Source organism: Chlorocebus sabaeus, chromosome 27, assembly GCF_047675955.1.
Source record: "Chlorocebus sabaeus isolate Y175 chromosome 27, mChlSab1.0.hap1, whole genome shotgun sequence".
NCBI classification, from domain to species: Eukaryota; Metazoa; Chordata; class Mammalia; order Primates; family Cercopithecidae; genus Chlorocebus; species Chlorocebus sabaeus.
This window is the reverse complement of record NC_132930.1, coordinates 43,956,331-43,969,808: the sequence shown is the minus strand read 5'-3', so window position 1 is coordinate 43,969,808 and position 13,478 is coordinate 43,956,331. Positions and strand designations below refer to the sequence as shown.

The 13,478-nt window shown below is 56.5% G+C and overlaps 1 protein-coding gene and 2 long non-coding RNA genes across 3 annotated transcripts; 1 reads left to right on the top strand and 2 right to left on the bottom strand.

Moving 5' to 3' along the window:
* Window positions 1-399: 399 nt before the first annotated feature.
* On the bottom strand, window positions 400-13,412 carry TADA2B (transcriptional adaptor 2B). Its single transcript, XM_008018001.3, has 2 exons — window positions 12,930-13,412; window positions 400-2,972 (listed from the first exon to the last, which is right to left on the bottom strand). Exons 1-2 carry the CDS (start codon window positions 13,197-13,199, stop codon window positions 1,980-1,982), a joined length of 1,263 nt encoding a protein of 420 aa, XP_008016192.1. The 5' UTR covers window positions 13,200-13,412; the 3' UTR covers window positions 400-1,979.
* On the top strand, window positions 4,537-5,737 carry LOC119627738 (uncharacterized). Its single transcript, XR_012091640.1, has 3 exons — window positions 4,537-4,643; window positions 4,805-4,963; window positions 5,631-5,737. It is a non-coding gene; the product is annotated as an uncharacterized lncRNA (long non-coding RNA).
* LOC140710569 (uncharacterized) lies at window positions 8,061-12,911 on the bottom strand. The gene is made up of 3 exons (XR_012091641.1): window positions 8,571-12,911; window positions 8,211-8,266; window positions 8,061-8,103 (listed from the first exon to the last, which is right to left on the bottom strand). It is a non-coding gene; the product is annotated as an uncharacterized lncRNA (long non-coding RNA).
* Window positions 13,413-13,478: the final 66 nt, after the last annotated feature.

Below are 13,478 nucleotides of genomic sequence, written 5' to 3'. Positions count from 1 at the left end.
TGGTTCCCAAACAAGCTTCCATCCAGTCACCTGGAGGGCTTGTGAAAACCGCTTGCTGAACCCCGCCACACACCACTTTGATGCAGGAGGCCGGGTGGGGCCTGTGCATCTGCATTCTAACAGGTTCCTAGGGGATGCTGCTGCTGGGCCAGGAACCCCACTTTGAGGACCACTGGGGCTAAGACAACTGTAACAACTTAGCACCATCTCCATCACTGTTCAGTGGTGGACAGCATCAGCTTTCTGTCATCTGCATTTCTTCTGCAGGGGACAATGTGGAGGTGGCCCTCGTGATACCACTGCTCAGTACTTTATTGTCAAAAGAGAAGTTCTGGGCTTAGCTAAAAGAGCACTTCTCTGTCAGCATGCAGTATAGTTTACAACTAAAGCCATATACAATATATTTGAAATGTTTTATTTAATGCTGAAAATTTTACCCTAAGGGACAGAAGGATGTGTAAAAAGAAAGGAAAAGGCACAGTAATTAAGTCATCCTTAGAAATGATGAGGTTTTCTTTCTTTCAAATAACTTCACTTTAATGTAACTTCAAGCCCAAACATTCTGGGAGGTAAACAGTCTCTTGGTACCTATGGGGCCCGAGAGGCAAGTCAACCTCCTTGAAGAATGGAGCGCTGGAGTCTGAGCACTCCACAGACTCTTTTTAAAGCAGGGTCTTGGACCGGAGAACCCTGAGCAGCTGGAAGACAAAAGACTTCCTCAAGTTTCAGGAGGAAGGTACCGTGGACATCCTTGAAAGAGGGCCCCAGAGAAAAACTTGTAGGCAGGGCTGTGAAGAAGCCATTTCTGAGTCTGATTCAAGACAGTGAACAGGGAGCAGCTCGAGGCTCAGGGACACCACCCGGGCTCCCTCGTGCTCAGCCAGAACCACCGCCAACCAACCGGTCAGACGGCTCTCGCCTGGCTAGTCTGAGGCCTCAGCTGGCACAGGCCTGGCGACACTCTTAAAGATGCCTAGCCAGGCGGGCATGCTCACATTTTCAGTGGAAAGGTACTTGCAACTGAAGAAAATCCTGAGGAAGCTGACGCCAGAATTCAGAACTCTCAGCCTTGAACTTTATACAATGGGTTCTTCCAAGTGAAATGCACTGCACATCTAACAGCAGCACCGAGCAGCCCCAGGAAAAGGGTTGAGAGGGCCTGGCGGTCCACACGTGTCCTACGTCCCTCCCACTAACGTGCTTTCCCATTCGTGGGGACGTGGCCACTATGGGAGCCTGCCCAAGGGGCACGGCTCTACCCAAAGTGAACCAGCAGGCTCTGGCCGTAATCAAATGAGGCGCGGGGTCAGCTTTGGGGTTTGGGAAGTGCAGGCTGAAACTGCTGCCGCGGGTGAAATGGAAGGTCATCTGGTTGCTGTATTCAACAGATTCCTCTTCAGTTCCCAACAAAATGCCAGCCTATTGTCCTCTGGCCTGATTTTCCTCATCTGCTACAAGGCGGAGGAGTCTGGGCCCAAGCTGCTTCCATGTAAAGTGCCGCGTGCCCGGGGCTGCGCTGGGGTCAGCTGTGGGCAGCGTGGGCTCAGAAAAGGGGAGCCTGCAGGCAGCCCCGCCTGAGAAGAGCTTGCATCACCAGGAAATAGCTGGTGGCTTGTCGGTCCAGCAGGAAAACACTGCTCCTGTCACCCACAATAGCTTTTGTACCAAAGGGAAGAACACTCAAAAGGAAATTATCCAATCTCACAATAAGCTCCGAACTGAACAGGTAAAGGCAGAGCATCATCTCAGTGTACGACTTGCAGAACGAAGTTAAAATAGACACATTTGCCTCCCCCATGATCCAATATAAGATTGTTACTATTGCTTCTTTCAGAGGACCATGAAAAGAATTTGTCTTAAAAAAAAAGGAACTCCATTTGTTTAAAAAAGAGCAACAATGGGGGAGCGGCTCCCCTCCACCAAGTCTTTTGGCTGGCGCGCCGTCTGAGCATCACTCTGGCTTTCAAAGCGTCTCAGCTTCAAGACGCGTCCCTGGAGATCCAGCCACTTTCTGTGAGGAAATTCAAAATCCTTTTCTTTAGGACTTTGTCCAGGTAGCTAGGAAGGCGGCTTTTCGAGGGGATTCCTTGCCGCTTCTGGAGGTGGTCTTTAATTATAATAGTCTTCACAGTCACGTAGCGGGCCGGACTCAAGTTTAAAGAGCTGCAGAGCACCTTCTCGCGATCCGACAGGAGCTCGAAGCCCGGAAGGTTCTCAATGGCGGCGAACTCGCCGTCTTTGCCGTCCTCCTTTCCCCGTTTGGAGCCCGCTAGGTTTTTGTTCTCCTTCCTCTTCTCCCGTTTATGCCGCGCTGCCTCGTACTCTGCCGACTCTTCCATCTTGGTGATCCCATTTCGCCGGTACCGCTGCAGTTCTCGGATCTTGGCCCGGAGCATTTTTTCTTTGTGCATGTTTTCAAAAAGGTCATCAAACTCCTTGCATGACATGAACTGGTACAGCGGCCTCAGCTTCAGGCGCAGCTCCTTCTCCTCCTTGGTGATCTTGCGCTTCAGCGCCTTTTCCTTCTCCTTCTTGTCCTTCCCCAGGAAGGCTGGCACCAGATTGTAGTCACGGGCGATGTTCTTCCGCCGCTGTCTCTCTTTCAGCTTCCGCACGTACATGTCCACGTGGGCGCGCTTCAGCTCGATCTCCACGTCGTCGTCGTCATAGTTCACAGAGAGCCCGCTAATGAGCGTCTCAGCATCCTGGTCGTACTCGATCTCGTAGTCGTCCCGCAGCGGCATGTAGCCCAGCTGCTGCTGCTCCGCCACGGAGATGTCCAGTGGCGGCAGCGGCGTGGTGAGGCTGGGGGAGAGGGGGCCTCCGCTGGGACAGGTGTGGTCTGTCACACGGTTGGGGATGGTGTCAGGGATGCAGGCCTTCCCCAGGTTCCCGTGGATGTACATGCTCACGTAATGCTCCATCACCTCTTGGGGAGTCCGGGAAGCACCGACGTGTGCAGCCATATCTTCCTACGATGACAAAGGGCAGAGGTTACTTCCAGCGTCAGGGTGTCAGATTTAGGTTCTGCACAGATTCTCTTCAGGTTTTTACAAAGGTTGACCTAGAGTACTTCCTACAGCACCGTTACCCACCCTCCCCAAAGGCATTCGGTCACACACTCTCTCATGAGCTGGGCTCAGGGGAGAGATGACAATGTTGGAAGCAACACACGTTGTTTCTCTACATGAAGAAGTGAAGACCCAGAGAGGCACAAGCTGGCACAAGGTCTTGGGGTGAGCTGGTGGCAGAGCTGAGGCCAGAACCCCTGGCTGCGGTCTGGACTTTGTTCTCGTTCCCCACCTGGGACCAGAGGAGCACATCTGGTGCTGCTATTTTGCATCGCCATAAACCCTGGACTCAGGGGCTGTCGCGCTGAATGTCCCAGGACACAGCTGGGCAGGCCAGGGAATGCTGGGCTCGCCTCATTCAGACTAGAAAACGGGCTTGTCCCAGGGTGTGAGGCCAGGCCAAGTCCACGGCACTGCAGGAGGGGACCCACTTCTACCATGTTGCCGCCTCCTGGAATAGAAAGGGCCAGGACACTTCTGTGACACTTGTCCTGGCCGCACACCCATCCTGGCCTTCATGCCCGGGGGGCTGGCATGGCCCTTTCCTAGGCAGTGACTGTGGATGACGGGCCTGTGGCTCTTCAAGGGAGCAGGCCTTCATTTCTAGCACCTTCCACGGTTAGCAGCTGGCTGGGAGTCTGCCACCGGCTGAAAGCATTCATCATTCCTACAAGAGGGTAACCCATAAATATAAGGTTTAATGGGAGGAAACTGTATAACTCCCTCAATCTTTTCCTTCTGCCGAGAGGCCTCTTCCTCAAAGTCAACCGCTAAAGCCACTTCAGAAAGTAACTGCCCAAAATGCGCACTCATTCCCTGGCCACCGCCTCTCAGCCACCCAGCCCCCACCTGCCTCTGCCCGCCTGGGTGTGGAACCAGCGCTGCAGCGCTGCCTGCAGCACAGCCAGAGGCCCAGCTGGAACCGGAGGGACCCGCGCCCCACCAGGCTGATGACTATGAGCTGGAGTCGGGGAGAGAAGTGCTCTGGGCTCCAGGAACGGACCCCACAGCTGGGGCTTCCTCTGGCACACGTGCCTGGAGCCGAGGTGCTGGGACCCCTCCCCCTGCCACCTTGGGGCCAGGAATGCCCAGGACTGTGACTACAGAAGGCAATGCCAAAACTCAACTGTGGGGCCTCTTTGAGACTCATAAAGTAAAAATATTCGAGCTAAATGTTGATTGTGCTCTTAGAGGGCACTGACTGCTTCTTTTAGAAACATCACTGTTTGCAGCAAATCTGTTCATTTTCTTTCCCCAGGAGACATTTGGCCTAAAACAAAACACAAAACCAAGTCACAACTATCTCCAGCACCTGCTGCCACTCTGTGGGACCCAGGCTGGTCACTGCCCATCTCTGAGCTCCAGGTGTGTCACTGCCAGAAGAGGGGATATGTGCAGCCCCACGCACCTCACATGGGTGAGAAAAGGCTTCGGGGCCAGAGTGGGCCCCACGTGGCGAGCGCGAGTCCCCTCTCATGGAGCAGCCGGGGCAGAGGCCACCGGGAGCTCGTGCTCTTCCCCTACAACCTTGGGGCCAGGGAGCCCCAGGATCCGCAGTGGCCTCTGAAACAGGTAACTACCAGCCGTGTCTACCTAATGGAAAAACAGTCCCTAACGCCCGCCCTTTAGGAAGGAAAGGGTCCTGTTGGGTGGAAACCCTGGGTGAACATCCTGGGGTACCTGTAGGGTGGGAATTTCCATCCCAACGCCTCACGTCTGTGCTTCCACCCCAGCAGGCACGCAGCAGGGGCAGAGCCGACCTTGGCCTGTGCAGCTTCTCCAGCCCTGGGCACCAGCTCCTGTCCGAGGCTGCGGAGGGGCTGCTTCGTACACAGCCAAGTCAAGACGCCAGTTTCCAGGAGGCTCCGATGGCTGCTGCACCAGGTTCCCAGGCACGTGAGGCTGGGTGTCCCCTTGCCCCAGAGGCTCTGTGGTGCCGGGCTGCTTACCCAAGGTCACAAGGTGAGCCAGTGGGGCCCCCTGGCATTGGCCCTGGTCTCTCCAGCCAGTGAGACCAGCAGGAAGAGGCCTGCAGACTTCTCACTTGCAGAGATGTTTGTAAAATCTCTTTCTTACTTGGCAAATTTTCAAGTTAGCAACACTAGGTCAGCCTCCAAAATCCTTCAGAAATCTGGAAGTCTGGGAGCATGAACCCATCAGCGTCAGCCGGACTCCTGAGTGTGCCCCGCAGGGTCTACAGCTGTCCCTGGCTCCTGCCTCACACCTCTCAGGAGCTTCCCAGCACCCAGCCAGACACTGCAGGCCTGGCAGCGCCCACCCTGCTGGAGGTGCCCTTTGCTCCTCATGCCCAGACTCAGGGCCGGGGCCCACCTGGTAGGGCGGTGAGGAGGCAGGTGCGGCCACAGCGTGTGCTCCGTCTCGGCAGCTTTCCCCAGCACTGGATGCTGTCAGCTTCCCTCCCACAACTTCCCTTTATCCCTCAAGACCAGGCCGCCGGGTCCAGGAAGCCTTCAGTGACCCCCAGGGCCAGGCTCAACTGTTCCATCACTTGCGGTCCCTCTCAGCTTGTTTCCTGACCTGCCATCCCTCCTTTTGCAGGTTTTACCAATACAATTTAAAACAACAACAGATAACTACGTCTACACCCATCATCCCACTCAGTCCTGCGTTTCCCACAGAGGAGGAGTGTTGTTACTGCCCTACGGTTTTCAGATAAGGAAAGTAAACCTGAGGGTGAGCCCCCACCAAGGGCACGAGGCCAGTGAACACTGAGCCACTTCAACACCAGGCAATGTGGCTGGGAGCATACACCCCTCACCACGCGCCCCCCACCATCCCGCGATGCAGCGCACACCACAAGGGGCTCCTAGCCGCTTCCTGATGTTGTGGTAAGAGGCAGAGCAAAGCCGGACCACTGGGCTTCTGCTCTTCTTTCTGGAACAAGCGTGTTGGAGAGGTGCCACAGCTCAGGCTGACCCTGCCCCCGTGATGTGCAGTGAAGCTCAGGCCTTTGCACCCGGCGTCGTGCCCGAGGCTGCCAGCCCTGCAGGCTCCGGAGCATCTCCTGTCCCAGGCGATGCTGCGAAGCCCTGTGGCCCTGCTGTCCCTCGGTGGCCCCACTGCTGTCCTTCCTCACCCCCATCTGGTCTGTGAAGGGTGAGGCAGAGGACAGCTCATCCCGGCCCCAGGCTGGGCTCCCCCCCCGGGGTTTGGGGCCAGGCGTCGTCTCCAAAGGGAGGTGCAGCTCCAGCTCCTTTGGCTCCAAATAAAGAGGCTCAAAAAGCCAGGAAGGCTCAGTTCCCCAGGGAGCTGGGTGTAAGGCAGCAGGTCCCACCAGGGAAGGGCATTCTGTGGGCAGAGCGCTTAAGGAGCAGCTGGGTACACTGGTGGCCCCTGCAGGGCCAGGAGGAAATGGAATCCGTGGGACAGGGGACTGAACCATGTCCTAAAGGACAGGAGGGAAGAGAGCAAGGTAAGAAACACACCAGCCACAGGCCACAGGTGGCAGCACAGGAGGGCTCCAAGCCAAGCCCATGCATGCATTTCCCATCTGCACAGGTCAGAGAGCCCTGACATGTCACCTGCTGGCCATTCCACAGAAGCCTGCAGACATGGGAGGGCCCCACCTGCCACCCAGGCCATCAGCCCCTCTTAGGAGCTCCATGCCCCACGGGCTCCAGGCTGACTAGGCTGTCCTCATCACCTTCCACAGCAAAGTCACTCCAGCACCTCCAGTCTCAGCTCAGCCTCAGACACTGGGCCGACGACTAGGGCCACCTGCAGCTGGCGGCAGGACAGAGCGGCCGGGCAAAGGTAGGCGTGGATGCCAACAGCCCTCGGAGCTGGCACACCAACTCCGTCACAGCCATGTGGTGACCCCTGGCTCTTCCCTCTTCTAGCCTTGTCTGTCACATTTAGAGAGATGACTTGAGGACACCGGGTCTCCCTGTCTCTTCCCCTTCCCTCCTCCCTGCTCCAGCAGCTCAACTCTCAGCACAAGCATCCCTCTGATGCCGGAGGCGGGGGACTCGCGGGCTTTGCAGCCTGTGCTTCCAGGTGTCAGACCTTTCGGAGACCCCACTGTCCCTGGCCACTGCCCCCAGCCTGTTCCAGTGGGAAGCCCTGTAAGCCTCAGTTCTAGGTCTCTCTGAACTCAGAGACCTCAGTGACTTAGAGTTGTCTTTGGCCCTCAAGGTGACTGACACCTTCAGGTCAGATAAAGCTACCTGTGACAGAGATTTCGAAAGTGGCATTCCTCACTGTGGAAAACAGCAGGGTGGTTCCTCAAAGAGCACACACAAGGCCAGGCGTGGGGGCTTAGCCTAACCCCAGCACTTTGGGGGGCTGAGGCAGGAGGATCACTTGAGCCCAGAAGTTCAGCCTGAAAGACATGGCAAGACCCTGTCTCTACAAATAATTTAAAAATTAGGCGGCTGTGGTGATACATGACTGTAGTCCCAGCTACTTGAGAGGCTGAGGTAGGAGGATCACTTGAGCCCAAGAGATGGAGGCTACAGTGAGCCATGATTGTGCCACTGCACTCCAGCCTGGGTGACAGAGCGAAACCCTAACAAAAAAAAAAATTACACACAGAACCTAATCTAGCAATTCCACTTTTATTTACCCAGAAGAACTGAGAGCAGGATCTTGAAGACATCCCTGAACACCATGTTCATAGCAGCCTTATTCACATTCGCCAAGAGGTGGAGGCAACCGAATGTCCATCACAGATACGGAGACAAACACAAAATGCCACAGAGACGACACTGGATCGTTCAGCCATGAGAGCAAGGCCGTGCCAACACATGCCACAACACAGATGATCCTTGAGGACATGATGCAAAGTGAGATATGCCAGTCGGAAAAGGGCAAATCCCGCAGGACCCACTTATATGAGGTCCCTAGCACCACAGACAGGAGGTAGAATGGGGGTGCCAGGGGCTGGGGGAGGGGGAGTGAGTGTTGAATGGGGACAGAGTTTTAGGCTGGCAAGATGAGAAAGTTCTGGAGGTGGCTGGTGGTGATGGCTGCACAACACTGTGAGTGGACTTAATGCTTCCAGACCTGAACACTTAAAAAGGGTTAAAATGGTAAATTTTATGTTACACATATTGTACCACAATAAAAATCAATATATTTTTAAATAATTTTGAAGTTTTATAAAGTGACATGTCTTACCACTCTACCCCAGTGGTTCTTAAAGTGAGGTCCCACAGTGGCCGCATCAGCAGCACCTACGAGGTTGTTAGAAATGCAGATTCTAAGCCCCACCCCTGACTCAGCAACTTGGGAGGTGGGGGTGACTCATGTGAGCCAGGCCTCCTGGGTGTCCCGCTGCGGGCTGGAGTTGGAGACCCCCTCTGCGTGCCCTGCCCCTCCCAGCCACTCTCCCATCCGGGCTCTCCCTCCCGCTCCCGCCATCCTTAATGGCGATCCCTGGAACCCCAGCAGGACGATCAGGCTGGGGCTGACGCACAGTGGAGCCTTCTGCCCTGTAGCGGAAGGTAGGGTCCCCCTTCCCATGGTTTCCAACCGCACCTCACAGCTCCCTTGGGTTCTTTCCATCCATCCAAATTTCTAGACCTCGGTCTCAGAGGTGACAATCCCGCAGATCTAGGGGGATCCCTGGGAATCCTAGTGGATCCTGCAGCACGGCTGGTGAACAATGAAACGGATGGTTCTAGGCATGCAGTCAGAAGCCTTGGGTTGAAATTCCATGTTCCCACATCACCCACAGTTGTTTCCTCATTTGTAAAAGCGGGGAGCACCTGTCTCGGGGATTAGGGGACGGGGAGATGGTGAGGGGTGCGTGTCAAAGCACCTGCTCAGGGCCTGGCACTGGCAAGCAGCCACTGGGTGATCACAGAGCCTGAGCCGACTTCAAACCCCAGTAACGCTCTCGCACCCGGCACCCAGGGCTTTTCACCAGCTTCCTCCATCACCCCAAGCTGGCTTTTGCCTGGCCCTGAATACACCAGACTCTTAAAACACAAAACCCTTCCTTCCTCCACACTCTCCTCTAACTGCACAGCCATCTTATGTCCTTCCCTCCGCAGGACATCCTGAGGCCCACTTGCCCACACAGCACCTGCCAGGTGAGGCAGCCGTCTTCCTCCTAGCCTGTTCTCACCACAGGGGCTGGTCTGTACCAGGCCCCGAGGCAGTGCTAACTGAATGAATGAGAGAATGAATGCACACACAAGGCAGTGATCATCGATGTGTCTGGCCTTCTCCCACCTCCTGGGTGTCCATCATCATCTCAAAGGGTGCAGCTCTACTCAGGACACCCCACCTGGCTCCAGGAAGGAGCCTGAGTGTTGACGTGTGTGCACGAGGCCTTCCATGGTTCACAGAGAACTTTACACACTCATCTGATTCAAAACCACAAGGGCCAGCTTGAACCCCACTTCGCCATCAAATCCCTCCTGACCACCACCTGCAGAGGTGCACTGGCCCTCCTCAAGCTCCTCAGTGTCAGTCCGATTTCTTTGGCAACCAATCAACAGCTTCGGCTCCTCTGCCACAGCTGCGACTTGCCCTCAGCTGTCACCTGTGTTTGTGTCTGTGTTCCTGTGCTCCAGCAGGGCCTGCATCCTCTAACTCTTGGAATCCTGCACAGAACCATCTAGAGACGCCAAACCCCGCTGATCTGACTCTGGGTCACTGCTTGCCAACTCTTTCCCATTGTCGCCAAGGTCCTTTAACCTGTTCTCTCTGCCCCTCACTATGAAACACACACGCCAGCACACAGGTTGTCCCTAAGCCCCCAGCTGTCACTGTAAACCCTGCTCAGCTACATCTCGTCCCCTTCAGGCCCCATCCCCCAGCCCTGGTACAAAGTGTGACCACAAAGCTGCCAGGTTTGGCCACAACCCACCCTCTCCCATGAATCCCACATGCAGTAGTACAACCCCCAGGCCAGGTGTCACCAATTGACATCTGAAAGTAGAACTCAACAAGTCTCAACTTTCTTTACATCACTGTCCCCAGCCCCCACACCATCTCCTTCCACACTCACAGTCGCAGCCCAGGAGCCCAGGCCCTGCCCCCACACTAATCTCCAGTGAATCAGGTCAAGCCCTTCCACTCCATCCACTCCTGCGGTGGCACCGACGGCCTCCCAGCCTGTGACCCACATTGCCTAATGCTCTCACCCATGGGTTAGGGCCTGGGCTTTGGAATCACACAGGCCGGCATTCATTTGTGGCTCTATCACATGAATGCCATGAAATCCCTGACAAGGCGCTTAGTTTCTTAGAGCTGCTGTTCTTCAACTGTAAGAATAAGAACCCAACCCCCAGGGCTGCTAGGAAGATCCCACAAGACACGTATGGGAAGAGCCTGGCCCAGAAGAGCCTGGCCCAGAGCGGACAGAGGCAGTGGGACATGCCAGCTCTGTACACACAGCTGGATACATGCTCAGAAGAGCACCGCCCATCTCAGAGCTGCAGAACAGCCTCAGAGGAAGAAAAATAAAGTCCCAGGGGTTAGCACAACGAGGCTCTGCCAGGGAGATGGCAGCATGACTGAATACTGGTACCTCACCACTCCGGGGGAGGGGGCGGGGGTCACGGGCCGGCGCACCCCCTGCACCCTGGCTGCAATGCAGGCTCTCAGGCCTCGCCGTGGCCTGGCGCTGGTGCAGTGGGAGAACGCCCTGACCGCAGCCTGGCCAGGCCCCCTGTGCACCAAGCCCAAGCCCAAGCCCCATGCCCTTCCTCTCCTGGCTCTGTCTCCTCTAACAGCTGAGTCAGAATCTGCATTTTCACCAGCTCCCCAGGTGGTCTGTGTGCACATTAGTTTGGAAAGTATTGTTTTACAAGACAGGCCTCTCCACTTCTAGCCTGGTTTCTTCCAAAACCAAATAAATGTTTTTGTTCCCCAGGTATTGTGTTCTGTGTATTTTCCACAGTACCGCAGGGAAGGCAGTGCAGACAGTGTAGTTAAGAGTACAGGCTCTGAAGTCAAACTGGTCCATCCAAAGCCAACTGCCAAGGGCTGTCGGGAAAATGTCCTGAGATACGCACAGATATGCCAGCAAGGCTCTGCACCTCCTTAGCTGCTAACATAGAGATAATTGCTGGGATGGTGAAGGGAAGAGCCCTTTGAGGCACTGATACGTAAGTGGAAAGATCAATCCTGGGCCATGATTTTGGGGGAGAGCACTCTAGGTAGAAGAAATATAAAACGATCAAGGGAGGTAACAGATGAGATCTCATTGCTCAACACTTCTAAGGCCACCTTAACTGAAGTAAAAGCCACTGAGGCCGGTGTGAGGCGCTCTGTGCTTCCAAAGCTCGCTCTGGTTATGGTGTGTGGAATGGGGGAATGGGGTGCAGGGGGAATAACGAACAAGGAGGCTCCCAAAGTGGTCAAGGCAAGAAGTAAACATCAGCCGGGACTACGGCTGTAAGAAGTAGTTTGTTCTGGATGTACTGTGAGGGGACAGCTGATAAACTGGATCAGGAACTTAGTGGAACAAGGAACTAAGGAGTAAGTCAAGAGGACACTGAGAGGCAGATAGGACAGGGAGGTGGCTGGACATGGATGGCTGTTGCTAGTGAGGAGCTCTGGGCCCAGGACCAAGTCAGTACCACACTTTAGGCTCCCTGAATGGAGGGATAAAGGCTTCTCTTTTCTTCAGAGTCCTCCGCCACTGTAGAATCTGCACGGAACACAAGCTCAGTGCATATCCACAAACAGCATGGAAGGACAAGATGGGCCAGAGTTTCTGAAAAATGGCGATCCCAATGCTGGTGGCCATTAGGTAAGGATTTGTAAAGGACCATCTTCTCTAAGGAGCTGGGAGGAGAATCAAGATTCCAGAGCTTCAGAATGGGTATATGAGGCGGTCCTGAGACTCCTTCAGGAAAGGAAAGCAAAAGGCAATCAAAGCAGCCCAGGCAGGACTGCTGGAGACGTGGCAGCAGATGGATGCTGTTCCGAGAAGCAGGCACCTGGTGTAGCAGGGGAAGACTCTGCAAAGCTAAGGGCGCTGGGGTGTCTCACTCCCCTCCCTCTCAGGGTGCCTGGGGATGGCCACATGTCTTTGGTGGTTATGAGTGGGAATACGGCTAGAGATTTTCTCCTTTCTAACACGGATGCAAGCTTCCAGAGTGAAAGGAGAGCTGAGAAACCGCCCAGAGAGAACAACCATGTTCCTCTCTCAAGGACAGAACCTAGCACACGATGTTGCTAGCGTAAGTGGATCCAGTCCAGCTCTCACCGCTCCCCACACAGAGCTGTCTCTACAAAACCTCAAACGTAAAGAGGGCAAAACCCAAGCCCCAGGCCTCCCAGGCCAGGCCTCTTTGTTCATTCTTTACTGACCACTCGCACAATGTCCTGGGTTGTGGAGACCCAAGCATAAACCAGGCAGGCTACCCACAAAGAATCTGTGCACTGGCACACTACACAGGGCACATGCATACAATGACAGAAAGCAAACGGGGCCGCCCCAGAGACCCCGAGACAAGCGGCAGGGCGCCCACCGTTCTCCCTCCCTGGTGCTCCCACCGCTTTCTGTCGAGTCTGTGGGCCTGCCTGACTCCACGAACTCAGGTAAGGCACCGCGTCTCGCCCAACGTCTGCACTCCGCAAACGCCTGTGAAGGCGTCCCTGAAGGTGAGGGAAATGGCTCTACTGTCAGTAACCAGCGTTCAAAGCCCCACTTGGCCCCGTCTCGGCTATGTGACCTTGGGCGCGTCACAGCCTCTCGGAGCATAGGTTCCGACAGGTGCCCGACTATAAACCGGCAGCGTCGCCCTCCCCACCTCCGGGGCCTTCCGGGGTGCCGAGCGGAGCGAGCAGGTCCAGTGCTGCCTGCGCGCCCGATACAGGAGAGGCGCGGGCCTTCCTGTGCCCTAGCCGGGACCCGGCCCCTGTCGCGCCGCTCACCCAGTTTCCGAAGCCGAACTGCTCGATGGCGTCCAGCAGCAGCTGCTCCTCGCGACTGGTCCAGCCGCCCTCGGCCTCGGGCCCCCAGAGCGTGAAGCGCCCGCCGTCCACCAGCTGGTAGCCGTGGTAGCGGCGGTGGTGGCCGATCTCGGCGCCGGCCGAAAAGCACTCGGGGCACAGCTCGATGTCCTGGCACTCGGTGCAGCGGAAGCGCAGCGGGCTCACCTCGGCCAGGCAGTACACGCAGTACTTCTTCCCCAGCTCCGCCATCTTCCCCCGCTCGCCGCCCGCCGCCCGGCCCGCCGCAGCCGCCGCGCCCCCGGCCGTCAGCGCCCCGCCGCCCGCGGGACCCGCCGCCGCCGCCGCGCACAAGCAACCGCCGCCCGTCGCCGCGGCTGCCGCCACCGCGGCCCCAGCCCAGCAGCCGCCGGAGCCAGCCAGCCGGGCCGCGTCCCGCCTCAGTACGCAGGCGCCGTCCGGCCCGGCCCGGCAGCCGCCGCCGCGGCCGCTGTCGCCCCGCCGCATCGCGCAGGCGCCCCGCGGGCGCCA

Coding starts and splice junctions, on each gene's coding strand:
- TADA2B (XM_008018001.3), bottom strand. CDS start 13,199: ATGGCGGAGCTGGGGAAGAAGTACTGCGTGTACTGCCTGGCCGAGGTG. Junction 2,973..12,929: donor AGTTCGGCTTCGGAAACTGG/GTGAGCGGCGCG, acceptor TTGTCATCGTAG/GAAGATATGGCTGCACACGT.